This window comes from Hipposideros armiger, unplaced genomic scaffold (genome assembly GCF_001890085.2).
Source record: "Hipposideros armiger isolate ML-2016 unplaced genomic scaffold, ASM189008v1 scaffold_983, whole genome shotgun sequence".
NCBI classification, from domain to species: Eukaryota; Metazoa; Chordata; class Mammalia; order Chiroptera; family Hipposideridae; genus Hipposideros; species Hipposideros armiger.
The window spans coordinates 496,801-511,410 of record NW_017732333.1 but is presented as its reverse complement, the minus strand read 5'-3'; the positions used below and the strand labels follow the sequence as shown (position 1 = coordinate 511,410).

The 14,610-nt window shown below is 62.0% G+C and overlaps 2 protein-coding genes across 9 annotated transcripts in view; one reads left to right on the top strand and one right to left on the bottom strand.

Annotated features, from left to right (window-relative positions):
* Positions 1–14,610, top strand: part of LRRC56 (leucine rich repeat containing 56) — a 45,679-nt gene that overhangs the window by 22,333 nt on the left and 8,736 nt on the right. The window contains exons 1-5 of one of the 7 annotated variants that reach the window (XM_019631089.1): positions 4,751–5,036; positions 6,476–6,544; positions 6,990–7,165; positions 10,238–10,325; positions 10,900–10,960. In XM_019631089.1, the coding sequence (XP_019486634.1) occupies positions 7,001–7,165; positions 10,238–10,325; positions 10,900–10,960 (314 nt within the window). In that variant the 5' untranslated portion in view covers positions 4,751–5,036; positions 6,476–6,544; positions 6,990–7,000. Of the gene's footprint in view, positions 1–4,750; positions 5,037–5,357; positions 5,498–6,434; positions 6,545–6,989; positions 7,166–8,441; positions 8,618–10,237; positions 10,326–10,899; positions 10,961–14,610 lie in introns of those variants that run through there. The other 6 variants (XM_019631086.1, XM_019631087.1, XM_019631088.1 and 3 more) reach the window with 6 other exon arrangements.
* Positions 783–2,496, bottom strand: HRAS (HRas proto-oncogene, GTPase). 2 transcript variants are annotated; one of them, XM_019631099.1, is made up of 5 exons: positions 2,336–2,496; positions 1,978–2,156; positions 1,731–1,890; positions 1,589–1,643; positions 1,026–1,157 (listed from the first exon to the last, which is right to left on the bottom strand). In XM_019631099.1, the coding sequence occupies exons 1-5, from the start codon at positions 2,444–2,446 to the stop codon at positions 1,123–1,125; spliced, it is 540 nt and encodes a 179-aa protein (XP_019486644.1). In that variant the 5' UTR covers positions 2,447–2,496; the 3' UTR covers positions 1,026–1,122. The 2 variants fall into 2 exon arrangements, with proteins under 2 accessions (XP_019486643.1, XP_019486644.1); XM_019631098.1 differs by lacking the exon at positions 1,589–1,643 and having other exon boundaries at positions 783–1,157.

Below are 14,610 nucleotides of genomic sequence, written 5' to 3'. Positions count from 1 at the left end.
GCCTGAACATAGGCCCTGGATGGGCAGGTGCGCCATGAGGCCCGCCCCCCCTCCCCCCAAAGCTGGGAGGACTTGAGCCCCCTATGGCCCTGGCCAGTCCTGGATTCTGGCCCAAGGCAGGGCGAGCCCTCTCGGAGCAGCATGTGGCCACCAGTGACCTGAGGCAGTCTGGGAGCAATAGGCTACCCCGGCGGTGAGGTGGCAGGAGCAGGTAGGCCAGCTCCACCCCCACACAGGGCAGCAGGGTTGGCTAGACTAGGGCCCTGAGCAGCCACCCAGCACGGAGTGAGCAGAGGCCCAAGGCCAAGCCAAAGACGCTGGAGTCTGGCTCTGAGAACCCGCCAGCTGCTGCCCCCGGCTGGGCTGGGGACACTGGTGGCATGGCAAGGACCCAACAGGCCAGGCCCTGCCCCCTGCTGGTCATCAGCTGCCTTTCAGGGTTCCCAAAGCTCAGGAATTGCAACCCCACCTGCAGTTGGGAGGTTCCCAGGTGGCAGACACTAGCCCTCCCCGCCCTCTGGTTTCAGCATTTCCTAAGGCTTCCTCCCAGGGGGATGGATGCGCCCTTGGTCTCAATTCGCGTCGCTGTCAAAGGTCGGTGAAGTCTTTCTGTGGTGAAATGCAGACCAGCCTGTTGCTGCAGCACCCGGGGCTCTGCTGGAGGCAGCGGGTGCCCCAGGAGGCAGAGGCGCCTCCAACGCTCCGCACGGAGCTGAGCTGCCGCCGTGCTGCATGGGAGACCACACACGCCGCGGCCACCCAGCCTCGGCCAGACGCCAGGGTCAAGACCATCAAATAATTTACTGCATTCAACCTGCGCCCGACGGGCCAGGACGGGCAGGGAGGAGGGACGGCTGGGGCACCGGTGGCAACAGTTCATGACAGTCTGTGAAAGCGTCCTGGGAGGCCTGCGGTCACTCTGTCCACCGACCCTGGGCTGGCCGGGCTCTGGCGGGACTTCCTTCCTTCCCTCCCCCCAGCATCCGGCACCTCCAGGCCCGCTCCCGTGGGGGCGGGCACAGGGGACAGACGGGCACTCAGGAGAGCAGGCACTTGCAACTCATGCAGCCGGGGCCGCCCTCGTCTGGCGGGCTCAGCTTGCGTAGCTTGTGCTGCCGGATCTCACGCACCAGCGTGTAGAAGGCGTCCTCCACACCCTGGGGACAAGAGGCCAGCTCAGAGGGGAGGCCCGGAGACCTAGGGACCCTGCCACGGGCTCCGGCAGAGTCCCAGCCCCTTCCCCGCCCGCACCCATAGGCAGGGAGCCGGGCCTGCTCACCCTGCAGCCCCAGGAACCCCATGGGACATCTATCTGCCCCTCAGCAGCTCCCCATAGGGCAGGGCAGCCCCAGGTCTGTGCCCACGCCCATCTGAACTACTGCCTTGTCCCCAACAGCCCACTAAGGGGACAGGGCCGACAAGAGGCCCACGGGGTGCTCTGGGGGGAGAGGGGCTGGGGCCCCAGGGTCACCGCTCCGGCCTGGCTCAGGGCAGCTCTCTCTAGGGATCTCCACCTCCCCCTTGAGCTGTTGCAGCCCAGACCCCGGCCCTGGCCTCCCTCGCTGCCCTGCTGTCCCGGGAGACTTACAGCGCGAGGGGCCGCTGGGTCCCGGGGTCCCGGAGCTGGAGCCAGAGCGGCTGCCCTGTGTCGAGGGAGAGGGGCGGTGAGCGCGGCTCCCTGGCGGGGCGGGCGGGGGCCCTAGCTACAGGTGGGCAGGGAGCCAGCTCACCTGGCGTGTCTTGGCTGAGGTCTCAATGTAAGGGGTGCCGTAGCTGCGGGCCAGGTCCTGCGCCTGCCGAGACTCCACAGTGCGTGCAGCCAGGTCACACTTGTTCCCCACCAGCACCATGGGCACGTCGTCCGAGTCCTTCACCCGCTTGATCTGCTCCCTGCAAGGAGGACGGTGTGAGCCGTTGGCAGGCTGCGTCCAGGGCACGCAGAGGGGACGGGGGTCCACAAGGGTGCTGGCAGCTCACCGGTACTGGTGGATGTCCTCGAAGGACTTGGTGTTGTTGATGGCGAACACGCAGAGGAAGCCCTCGCCGGTGCGCATGTACTGGTCGCGCATGGCGCTGTACTCCTCCTGGCCCGCCGTGTCCAGGATGTCCAGCAGACACGTCTCCCCATCGATGACCACTTGCTTCCGGTAGGAGTCCTGCGCGGGGACACTGCTTAGGAACCCCCATCCCTCCTGGGACAGAGCGTGTGCACCACCAGCCCCTCCTTGCACCTCTTGTGCCCCCAGGTCCGAGCACGAGGGTGCCCCTCGGTGCGGCGGGCAGAAGACAAGCTTGTGTCAGGGCTTGGGGCTGGGCGGGGGTCGACCCCGCTCACCTCGATGGTGGGGTCGTACTCGTCCACGAAGTGGTTCTGGATGAGCTGGATGGTCAGGGCACTCTTCCCCACGCCGCCAGCGCCCACCACCACGAGCTTATACTCCGTCATGGCGCCTCCAGACACTCAGCACGAGGCACTGTGGTGGTGTCCTATCCCACCTGCTGAGGGAATCCCATCAGCCATGCCGGGCCCCACAGGGCAGGCCTTTGAGTTCTCCGAGCCCATCTGTCCAGGCCTGGCCTGCCCTCTGGGCCCCAGCCTCAGGCGTCAGGGTGGCAGCCTACCACTCACGGTGGCCCCTCCAGCCCAGGGGTGGGACAGAGATCCTGCCTCCAGCTGCACTTCACGGCTGTGAGAGGCGGGGAGCTGGTCCCCCAAGGGCAGGACTGACAGCTGAGAGCATCTCCCAACCACGCACCCAAATTAGAAGTTGCTGAGTAGGCAGAAAGCCTGAACTGGAGGCGCCCAGGCTGAGGTCACCAGTCCCCCCTCCCTACGGGAACAGGTCCTGCCACGGTGGAGCCCATAGCAGCGTGCCCAGGCAGGCCAGTGCCAACCGACACCGGGTTCCAGGCCCCACTGGGCACGTTGGTGCATTCGACAAGTATTTACTGAGTGCCTTCGGCAAGCCAGGACTGTTCCCGACACAGGTGACAGGCAGGCACAAAGAGCCCTGCCCTCCTGGGCTGCGCTTATGCTCCAACGAGATCCCCTCGAGTTGAACTAAGGGAAACCCCAGGGCCTGCTGCCTGAGAAGTTTGGAGACAACCAGGCAGGTGAGGAGGCGGCGTGGAGGGAGGATCCCTGGTTAGCACCGGCTCCCAACAGGAAAAGACCCAGAGGTGCGGGAACAGGGGGACGGGCGGGGCGGAAAACGGGCTCGGCTCCAAGGCCCCCAGCTGGGGTGTCTCCAATTCCTAATGTTTAATGAGGAGGTGCCCTTGGGAGGAGTGGACTTCCTAAACCCCAGACTCGCCTGCTGGGTGTGATGGCCGCAGGGTGGCCGAGCCCTTCTTAGGGGAGGGGTCCTTGGGACTCAGGCGGGTGGGAGACCCCGCCTAGCGCACGGCCTCGGGCGGACCTCGGCGCAGGGGAACCCCACACGCTGCCTGAGGGCACGCGTGGGGTCCCGAGGAGGACAGGGCCAGGGACACGGAGCTCGAGGAGCCGGCCTGCCGAGGCAGAGCGACATACCCAGCGGCCCCGCCGCCCGCCGCCCCCAGCCGCAGCGCGTCAGCCCGGCGCGGCCTGCCATTGGTCGGGGGCGCGGGACCCCGCCCCAGCACCGCCCTGCCCCGCTCCAGTTGGCCGAGCGGCCCGCCCGTCAGAGGCCGCGGCCGGGCAGGGCTTCCGGGAGCGGAAGGCGCTGAGGGCGGTGCCGGGCTGGGTGGCCCTCGTGGGCCGCGGCCTTAGGGGCTGTCTGAGCCGGCGCGGAAGAAGAGCGAGGGCGCCGGAGTCGAGGGTTCCGGGGCGACGGCTTCTCCGGGAAGGCTCGGGCTCTCCCGGGCCGGGGCGGCCGGGTACCGGCGCGAGCCCCCTGAGTTGCTCCGGGAGCCCAGCGCCGGGGCCCTGGGCACCTCGACGGCGCGCACAGCCGCGTCCGCGTCCCCCGTGGCCCTCCCTGCGCCTCGCGGCGCAGTTCACCGAGGGGGCCCCGGAGCGGAAGGGCGGAGCCTGCAGGGTCACTGCGGACGCCCCCTGGGCTTGGTCCTGGAGAAGGCGGAGGGGCCGCCAGAGCGAGGGTCGGGCCCGAAGCTGCGACCTCCAGTGGCCGGGGGCCCGGCAGTACTGCGCCCCGTTCCCCGCAGGTAGCTGCGGAACGGCCGCCTCTCCCTTACCCGGACGCCTGGCAGCTTCGGAAGGGACCTTGGGCGGGGCGCCCTAGGGCAGGAGCGGCAGGAGCAGGGGCGCCTGGGCTGGGCGCGGGCCTGTCAGCCCGCGAAGCTGAGTCTGGCTCAACCTTTTTATCTCGTACGAGGGTCTTGCCTCTCACTTGCCTAGCGCAGCCCCTCCAGGGGCTCCGAGGAGGGGTCCTCTCCCGCACCCCCAAGCATCCCCCAACTTGGGCAAGCCCTGCAGGCTGCCAGCCCGCCCAGCTCCCCCCAAACCCGATGTCCAGCCCTACAGAAGCTCACCGTGTGGCCCAGTTAACCAACGGCGACCGGCAAACGTAATCGAAAAGTTACCATAAGGGTATGAACTTAAGTCTCCCCCTACCCAAAGCACAAACGTGCATATGCTGGCTCCTTTCAAGACTCAAAAACACATGTTTGTGACTTCTTAAAACTTCTAAGTCATGCATAAAACACACTCCGTATTTTCAAGAAAGAACGGCTCAACCTGCCTCTGCTCAGCCGGCGCCCCCCCCCACCCCTCCCCTCGCCGGCTCCGCTGCTCTTCCCCTGAGCTCACCCCACTGCAGGCCTTGACCTTGGGGAGGGCGGGGGCTCACGACGGCGCCGACCCCACGTGTCGTAGCGGTGTCTGGTTGGCTGTGCCGAGGCTCCGGGATCGCTCCAGACGCACGTAGACGCTAAGCGAAAGCAGATACACGAAAGCGGGTGGTGGTGTCCCTTTGCGGGTGCGGACTCGCTGGCCTCCCCTCCAGGTGTCCAGGTCTTCACTTCCCTGGTCCTCAGAGGGTCCTTTCCCACGGTGCTTCCTTTTATCGTGGCATCGGCCACACTTGCCGGCGGAGGTAAGTCCCGTCCTCGTGAGGACCCTCATAGCGCCTCCCACCAGGGAAAGGTGGGCGCGATTCTCCACCGCAGACCGCCTTTGCAGGGGGCTGACACCTGGCCTGTCTGCGCCCCCACCCCCTAGCCTGACTGCGTCTTACCTGCGCCCCAGCACCCCTAGCAGCCGAGGAGCGCCCACGTGCGTGAGGGGCTGTACCCTAGGGGGAGGGGTTCCCACTCCCCCCACCGTCAGCCATAGCAACCGTTGCTAAGAGGTGTGGCTCGGCCCGCAGAGCCAGGCAGATTCCCGCGGATCATAAATATTTGATTATTCAAATTAGGTCCTCCCCCCGTTGCCATGGCGCCCAGGCCCGAAACCCCGAGGCCGGAAGAACAACCCCAGAGTAGGAGAGAGAGCCCGGCGACCGAGGGTGCCCAGGGCCGAGCCCCACGGGCCGGGGCACCCGGGCCGAGCCCTCAGGTAAGAGCACAGCGTGCCTGTGGGTCCTAGGTCTCAAGCCTTTATCTCCCCGACGCCAGAGGGCAAACAGGCCAAGGGGTGGGCGTGAGAATCAAGCAGCAAAGCCAGTGAGGGACTCATTGATGTCCCCAGATGTCAAATCTGGTCCCCTGGGTACCCTGCCTACAACCCCTGGCTGTGTTCTGAGGGGCTCCCAGTCACTGGACAGGAGGCACCCCAAACCCTGCCCCTGGGGGAGAGCCTGGGGTTTCTGGTGGCGATGTAGTGGGGAGTGGAGCCTGCCCCCAGAGCCCCTCCCTGTTTGTTGAAGGGTGGAGAGGCGGAGGGGTCCCAGAGAACTGATGAGCCAGGCCAGGGCTGTGGAGAGGCCCCCAGCTGTCCAGCTCGCAGAGTGGTAGGCAGAGTGGGGACAGGTTTAGGCCAGTGCATGAATGTGAGGGGACAGTGTCTGGAGGGGAGCCACAGCCTCCAGACCAGGCCCTGCTCTTTGGAGCCCAAGACCTCTAGGTTAGACTGGGCAGATACTCGGGGCCTAATTGTGGGCAGGACCTCCTGCCAGCAGCTCTCAGGTACAGAGAGGAGAAGGTAGTGGGCTCAGCCCTCAGTGCTGCCCGTGGGCAACCCAGGGCCGCAGCCTGACCGGCCCATAGCCTGCGACTGGCAGGCCTGACATAGTGATGGGTGGTCTCCCATGGGACAGGGTGGTAGGGTCCTCCTGTGAGGGCAGCAGACCCAGGACCCCTTTTGGAGAGAGGGGAGAGGCAAATGGGGATTTGAATGAGGACCAGGCATTTGCATTAGAAAGACCCCAGCGTCACTCACCCACCTGGCTGTCTTCCTCCTCACCCAGGCCAGGTCCCCTGTCAGGGTGGTAGAAGACCTGAGGGCCAGGCCCCAGGCTGCCAGTCCCACCTCTTCACCTGCTTCTTCTGGGCAGGCCGCCTGGTTCAGGACCTGGCCAACCCGACTCTCTTACAGCTATCACCTGGGCCACATGCTACCCCGTTGCCCGGATGTTTGACCCACGGTGGGAAAAGGCAGCTCCAGGTGAGGGGTCAGTGGGCATGGGTAGGGTGGGGGGTATGTCCACCAGCCTGGTCCTGGGCCCCCCAGGCTCAGAGACCATCTGGTGAAGGACGCATAGCTCAGGGTCGGAGGCCAAGGTTTGCTACTGGTCAGAGAGGGTGACGAAGCAGCCATGCCCAGGAGGCAGCATCCTCAGGCTCACAGCCCAGGGGGGTCTCAGATGGGGAGGCCTGGAGTCAGTGCCCCTCCCGCGGACCCTGAAGGATGGGCAGAAACCCCAGGAGGGTGACATGCCCAGGCAGGGGCTGTGAAGCCCCCAGGTGGGCTAAGTGGGTGAGGGCACTAGAGAGCCTTGTCCAGGCTGGGGTGGGCTGCGGGGTTTGCTGTGTATGGGGACACGTCAGGGCTGTGCTGCCTGCTGGTCAGAGAAAGCGTGAAGGCTCAGCCCTATGGCCTGTCCCGGCAGGTTGCGTGTGAATGGACAGGGCCCGGGGGCCTCGGCCGAGCTCGGCCAGTGTCCAAGTGCGGGAGCTGAGCTGGCAGGGCCAGCACAACCCTCGCCCGCAGAGCAAGGCCCCAGGCAGCCACGGAGGTGGCTGCAGTGAACTCCTGATGGAGGAGTACCTGTCACCTGCCCGACTGGTGAGTGCTGGGAGGTGGGGAGCCTGCATGGGTGACACTCCGGGGCTGATGTCCAGCATGTCCTCTGTCCCTGGTCCTCTGGGCCTTGTCTGTTTGATGGATGCCCTTGTCCCCAGTGTGTCCCTGGCACTCAGGCCGTGGAAGGGACCGAGCCAGGCAGGAGCCTACAAGTATTTGCTCAGCACCCCCCGTGTGCTGCGCTCTGAGGACCTCTCTGTGGACGCAACAGAAGGTCCCTCGCCGAGCAGCTGACATTCTGGTGGGAGGCAGGGTGGCAAACATGCAAGCACAGGGCACACCAGGTGCGAAGGGCCAGGAACAAATGAAAGCACAAGCTGCCAGGGTCCCACTGATTGTCCCTGGGGCAGCTGGTGAAGGCTTGCTCCCAAAGGTGCCGTGAGGGTTTGCTGTCCTCCCCCCGCACCAAGGCCCAGCAGGCTCTCCAGGGTCCTGTGACTGTAGGTGCTCACCTGGTGACCCTCCGGGCAGCCCTGTACCTCCCAGCACCCCCACCTTACTTCCTGGCCATGCTCTTTGTCCACCTTTGGTTGGGGTGAGGGGTGGACGCTGCCACTGCCCAGGGCCTCCCTCACCACTCCCACGCTTACACGGGGTGGCATGCACACGGAGAGGGGCTCCTTGGAGACACCTCAGTGATGTGCCCACCAACATGCAGCCTGGCTGCCTGAGGTCCCCGCCCATCTTCCTGACCAGCTCTGAGAAGAGTCCATACTGGTCCCTGCAGGTGGGTGGAACATTCCCGCCCAGGCCCCTGCCACTGGCCCCTCGGTGTATGTGGCCCTCCAGGCACACCTGCCTAACCAGTGCTCCTGTCCAGCATGGAGCTGTCAGCATGAGCTGTCACATCAGAGCTGGTCCACCCACCAGCTTGTCCAACCCCGGGAACAGACAGGCTCAGAGCTGTGGGCCCCGTCCAGGCTGGCCTGTGATGCTTATGAGGTCTGGGTTCAGAGATGGCAGGCAGACGTGTGGGAGGGGCCAGTCCCACGGAGCTGGGATGCTGGTCCTGTCCCAGGCCCTCCTGTGGCCGTAAGGAGCCTGGGCTACACTGAAAACAGCCTGACTCTGAGGGGGCTCTAGGCACCAACCAGTCTGCAGGGGGCGGGAGCGTCCTCTGGTGGACAAAGCAGCTGGCCAAGGACACCCTGGAAAGCAGGACAGGGTGTCACTGGGTCCAGCCTGACCATGCCCAGAGAATGCCAGAAGCAGGGTGCAGCAGGGCAGTGACCCCCGTGGCACCTGGCTGGGCCTACAGGTCGACCTGGCCTCGTCACGTGCCCAGCACCACACAGCAGGGGCGTTGCCACCAGGCCAGGCTGGGACAGACCAAGAAGGGCCACCTGAGAACCCTCGGGCTGGAAGTGACTTCGCCCCTCCCCAAAGCTGAGGAGATGGGACAGGCTCGGGCAAGGCAGCCACGGTGTCAGTCCGGTGAGCCCCGGGGACGTCCCGGTCATGGTTGCTGCAGACAGTCCTGCCACTCACTGGAGTGTCTGTCATTTCCTTTGTGTGTCGCGTTCATTCGTGGGGATGGTGCCCGAGTACATGGGGGCGTTGGGGCCGGTGTGGTCACTGCACCCCCTTGGGCCTCTCCAGGGCTAATCTTCGTGACTCTAAGGCACTCTGCAGCCGTCCTTGGCGGACTCTCCTCTCTACCTGGGCCCCATGGTCTCTGTCCCTGTCACCTGTGGCCACATGACGTTGATCACAAGCCAACCAGACTCTGACTGCAACGGCAGGCGTCCCTGCCCAGACTCAGGGGTCATTGTGGTCCTGCTGGGACCCAGGCTGATGGAGCCGCCCAGCGCTGCCCTCATGGTGGGCAGCCAGGAGTGGGCAGCAGATTGAGTACAGGCACACGCTCAGGGGTTCACCTCTGAAGGACTTGTCTCAGGGGACCCCCACGGCCAGCCTGCACTGGTGGGACCAACCACTCACCGCTTGAGAAGGGAAGAGGAGTGCTGCCTGGCAGTCACTGCGACACCCACTAGCTGAGTGTTTGCCGGTCTTGTGCTGGCTGGTATACTCCTCTTGACTAGAGCCCACTCTGTCCACCCTGGGACCCCCTTCCTTGTCCACCAGGCTCCTGACCTGTGTGGATGTGGTTCACACATCTGCTCCTGACGGTCATGGTCCGCCTCAGTCCAGGACCATGGTCAGCCAGGACAGCCAGTGGCCCAGAGCCCACGTGCTTTTTAACAGATTCAAGTCTGGCTGAAGCGAGGTGCTAAAAGCCACACCGGAGCTTGTTTCTTGCCTTCTGGGGGATGTGACTTCCCCCTCCAAAGAACCCCCAGAAGCTGTAGAGGCAGGTGGGCCCCTCCTGGACTCCTCCCTGAGGCTGAGTATGATGGGTCATTCTAACTTCAAGCCCTTCTCAGTTTTTCGTTCTGCTGATTGGAGTTCAAGCCCACACGTTCCAAAATTCCCGCTGAACGCTGCCTCGTATGGCGCCTCATCCAATGCCGTGGCCCGTGGCCCGCTCACGCTGCCCACACCTTGCTTGGGGCCTCTCCGCCCAATGTCACAAGTTCATCATGTGCATTTTTTCTGCCACCATTTTACCAAAAACTCATTGTGTGACATGGTCTCCATCTTTGCAGCTCTGGTAACAGTCTCTTCGCTCCCCCAACCCAGTCCCAAATCCAGTGTCATGTTGTGTAGTTGTGTTGCTTTGGGCCCTGCATTTTGTGTGTTGGCTGTTGCTGTGAAGACGCCGAAGCTCCGAGCAAACACCGCTCGGCAGCCCATGGTGTGAGTGCACTCGGCCGCGCTCCCCACAGCTGACCTGGCCTCATCAGGTCCTCTGTGGGTCTCACCTGGAGACACACCAGGGTAGGCCCTTCTCTGGCAGTGGTGCCACTTGCCAAGCTCAGGTACAGCCTCTGCTCATGTCACATCCACTCAGAGCCATTTGTGGCTGTCAGCACAGACAAGGCAGGGAAGAGTCTGCCCCCTGCTCCAGCCTGGAGGCCAGTGGGAGGGATGTCAGTGGAGGGAGCGAGTGTCTGCTGTCCAAGCCCCAGCGCTGACCGCCCACGGCTTCTGCAGCGGGCGCTGGCCCAGATGCCTGACCTCCGGCTGGTGAGCACGCTGGAGATGTGTGTCGATACGCGCGAGCACAGCCTGGGCAACTTCGGTGAGAGCCCCTGCCTATCCACTCCCGCCACTGGCAGGGCCAGCGCGCTCAAGCCCTGCCCACCAGGCTCTGGTCTTGGGGCCAGGGCACCCCACGGGCCTGCCCTGCACCCCTCTGTCCAGGGACTGGGGACTCTGTCAGGGCCAAGGCACTGTTCTTTGTATAATAGGAGTCAGCAGCTCAGAACTCTCTTGGGGACGGGTGGGCAGCGACACCGGCTGGGGATCCCTGTGCTGTGGCACCCAGTGCTACTAGCTGGTGAAGGCTATGGTCCGGGGGTGCCTGGGGCGGTGGGCAGGCCATATAAGGTGGCTGGGGGCAGGACCCAAGCTTTGGGAGTCAGCTCCTAGAGTCCAGTGGCCTGGTGGCCTCCCATGTGACCCTCTTGGTTCAGGAGCACCTTCCATACCCTGCCCGGCCTGCTTCATTCGAGCCTGGCTGAAGACAGACTTGGTGCCACTGGGCCTCAGAGCAGCCAGCGGGCAGCAAGGCAGAGGGACGCCAATGCCTGTGGAGGGTGTAGGCAGGCGAGCAGGCAGGCGGGCAGCCTCTGACCTCTCTCTGTGACCCACAGGGCTGCACCTGCCCAGCCTCAGCCAACTCAAGTTGAATGGCAGCCGCCTGGGCTCTGTGAGGTGAGTGTCCCTCCTGGGGACCATGGGGCAGGGAGAGGGTGTCCTGCCCTGCCTGGGGGTGGTGTCCTGCAGCGGCTGATGGGACGGCTCAGTTAGGCCGAGGTCTGTCCTGGCTGGGTCCCCGTTGAGAGACCCCTGGTGCCCAGCTGGCCCTCATGCCATCCTTCTGGAGTGTCACCCACCCCTGGCCGATTGGAGGCACCTGCTGAGGGGGACACCAGGGCCTGTGATCAGGGATAGGCCAGGTTGTGTGTCTGATGAGGTCTCCAAGGGCCACCGTGCTGGGTGTGGAAGGCGCCGCTGACCTTCATTCAGCAAAGGGTCTCCAACCAGGAGGGCGCTGGTGGATGCCCCGACACCAACCAAGGCTTCAGGGTTTCTGGCGTCCCCACACCAGGAGGGCCGGGATCTTGGGGGTGGCACTGGAGCCATCAGCGCGTAAGGAGAAGAGCAGATGGTCACAGCCTGTGCGGGGCGGGCCGCAGACCCCACATCCAACAGCAGCACTTTCGCCGTTGACGTAAAAGGCAGATCCACAGCTAAGGACAGGTTCATGGTTTCTGTTTAGCCCACGGGGCTGGAAAGAACAAAGCTGAAGGAACATCAGACTTCGTTGTTGGTCTTTGAGCAACACAGGTTTCATGAAAGCCCCGCTGTTGTGTGTGGCTCATTGGCGGGAGACAGGGACACCAAAGTTCCAGGCGATTCTCCGAGTTCCCCGTCCAGTGGTTGCCATGTGAGGACATACGGGTAGTTACTAAGCAGCCTCACTGTCCATGTTTTCTTGATCTATCTCATTCATACTGATGTTCACCAAAGAGAATTTAATAAAACACTGGGAGAGTAGGGCGGCCGAGTGGCGCGTTGGTTAAGAGCTGGCTTGGGACGCCAGAGGGCCCCGGTTCAGATCCCACATATGAGGGCCAGTGACACTGCCCTCCACAGCTAAGATGCTGAACAACAGCTCAACCTGGAGCTGGGCTGCCATGAGTCGCCAGCGACGGCGTAGGCTGCAGCCCCTGCTGCAGTGGGTTGCCATGGGCTACCGTGTGTAGCCAGCAGCCAGCGTGAGCGGCCGGCAGCTGCGTCCAGAAGCCGGCGACTGATCTGCCTCGCCTGGGAAGAGCGCAATGATGGTGCCAACTTGGGCCAGTGAAGCAACGTCCTCCACAACTAGACTGAAGAACAAAAGGACAGCAACTTGTCTGTTCCCCTTCCCCCAATTCCCCAGCGCTGTTCCCATCCCCAAATTAAAAACAAAAAACAAAAAAAACACTGGGAGACTAGATGCGGATGGCCGTCGGTGCTCAGTGGGCAAAGCTGGCTGGCCCCGGACTCCTGCCTCACACCGTGCCCTGCGAGGAAGGGGCTGGAAGACAGGCTTCAGAAACACCCCTTGATACATGCTTAAGCGATATTCTGACGGCTGTTACTGCTTGAGTTTAACAAAGACTTATTCCTACATTGTGAATGCTTACAAATTAGCTCAAAGACCAATAAAAGTACATAAAAAGCATATAAAGGATGAAAACCATAAAAAGAAGTGGAAGGTATAAAACCCGGAAATATGTAAAATCTGGAACAAAACAAAATACTCAAGTCCAAGAGAACAGAGGAAAAAAACAACTCCAATTAAAATGATTAGATCATAAAGGTTATGAAAAGGTGTTGTGTTCCTTGATGACAACAGAGAAAAATGTCATGGATCTTTAAGTGTTCTGTTACTGAATCCCGAAACTTGGCCAGATAATGTTTGCCAGTGATGGGAACAAAGATTTGTACAAGGAAACCATGTAATTAAATATGACAACCCAATAAACTAGTAGAGATATAAGCACATTCAAGTCTCAGGCAGTATTACAAGGGCTGGGACATCATTTTATGTCATGGCTGTCCGTCAGAAGATGAGCCAGAATTCAGCACCTGGACATGTCACCGGTGTGAAGACATGTCCTGTACAAGCAGGGGCTGCTTTCCAGCCATCGGCGGCGAGCGGCGGGACGGGATGGGGAGGCCCAGGCTGGGCCCCTGTGCTTCTCCAGCCTTTACTTGGTATAGCTGCGTAGGGGCCCGGGGGAGTCACACCCAAAATCTCTAAGCCTGTACTGCGAATTGGAAATCGTTAAAGTAACTGAACAGACAGCTTCCCTGTCAGTCGCTTACGTTTCTCTGGTGACTGAGGGTCGCCCGCTTCCCTTGCTGGAACCACTGCTCAGGTGGGTTCTGCCTTTTCCTCCTTGGTTCCTAGGAGTTCTCTGTACAGCCTGGGGGCCTCGTAGCCTTCCCCAAATCATTAACGCTAACTGTGGGGCCTCACTTACACAGAGACACGCTGTTCTGGTTTGTTCCACCCGTTGGTCCCAGCCGGTGCTCTGGTTGTGACTTAAGGGGTTTGATACAACCCCAAGGTCCTGGAGAGATTGTTTCCTCCTGTTTGTTGTGTGGCTTCATTTTTTACTTGCAGTCTGTAGCCCAACTGACCTGCGAGGTCAGCTTGGATCATGTCACTTCTCCCAACACCACCTGGCCGGAGGCCCATCATCCCTGTGAGTCCACGTGTCGCATGTGTTCACGGGCTGTGTCTCATCTGCTGGGCGGGTCCTGCACCAGCACCACCGTGCGATGTGGCTTCATGTTAATGTGTGACTATCTGACATCGTCATCTTGGGTTTCCTCTTTCCACGTGGACCTAGCTACTCTGAAAACGTGCTCTTGCGTTTGAACCTTACAGTTAGCTTGTTGGGTTTCACACTCACTGATCTTTCCGGAATTTTGGTTTTATGGAATTAAAAAAAAAAAAGCGTTCATGTGCCGAGGCGGGTTTGTTAAGTGATGTGCACCCACAGATATGGTACAGCTCTCCCTTCACTGGAAGTCGTTAAACTTCTCTGCACGGTTCATCAGTTCAGATGATTTCAGATGCGAGTTACAGAAACCTGTGTCCAGAGCCCAAACGATGAGAAATTTTTTATTCCCTTGGGGTGCGCTGGGGGCCTCCGCCTGTTGGACGGCCTGAGAGAGCCTCAGCGTGCAGGATAGACCAGAGGCCCGCCTCCCCGGGGGCAGACAAGCAGCTGGGCTGGCTCTTCCAGCCACACCTCTCCCCCCGCCCCCCAGTATGTGGCCCCTCATCCTTATGTGGGTTCCCTCATACTGCATGGTGGCTTCTGTGCCACAGGCACCCTGAGCATTGGTGGGGCTGCCAACAAAGCCCATGAACCTGTCAGCCAGTTCTGGAGGCCAGAGGTCAACATCAAGTGTCCGCAGGGCTGGTTCCTTCTGAGGACTTGAGGAAGAACCCATGTCACACTCCCCTCTCCTCCTTGGTGGTGGCCAGCGATCCAGGGGTTCCTGGGCTTGTAGACGCATCCCCTTCTCTGCCTTCGTGTTCATGTGGCGTCCCCCCTGTGTGCGAGCCCATGTCCACAGTTCCCCTTCTCATAAGGACACAGCCACATTGGATCAGGGCCTGCCCTGCTTCAATGTCATCTCATCTTTTATTTTTTATTTTTTATTGGGGAATTGGGGGAAGGGGAGCAGACAAGTTGCTGCCCTTTTGTTCTTCAGTCTAGTTGTGGAGGACGTTGCTTCACTGGCCCAAGTTGGCACCATCATTGCGCTCTTCCTGGGCGAGGCAGATCAGTCGCCGG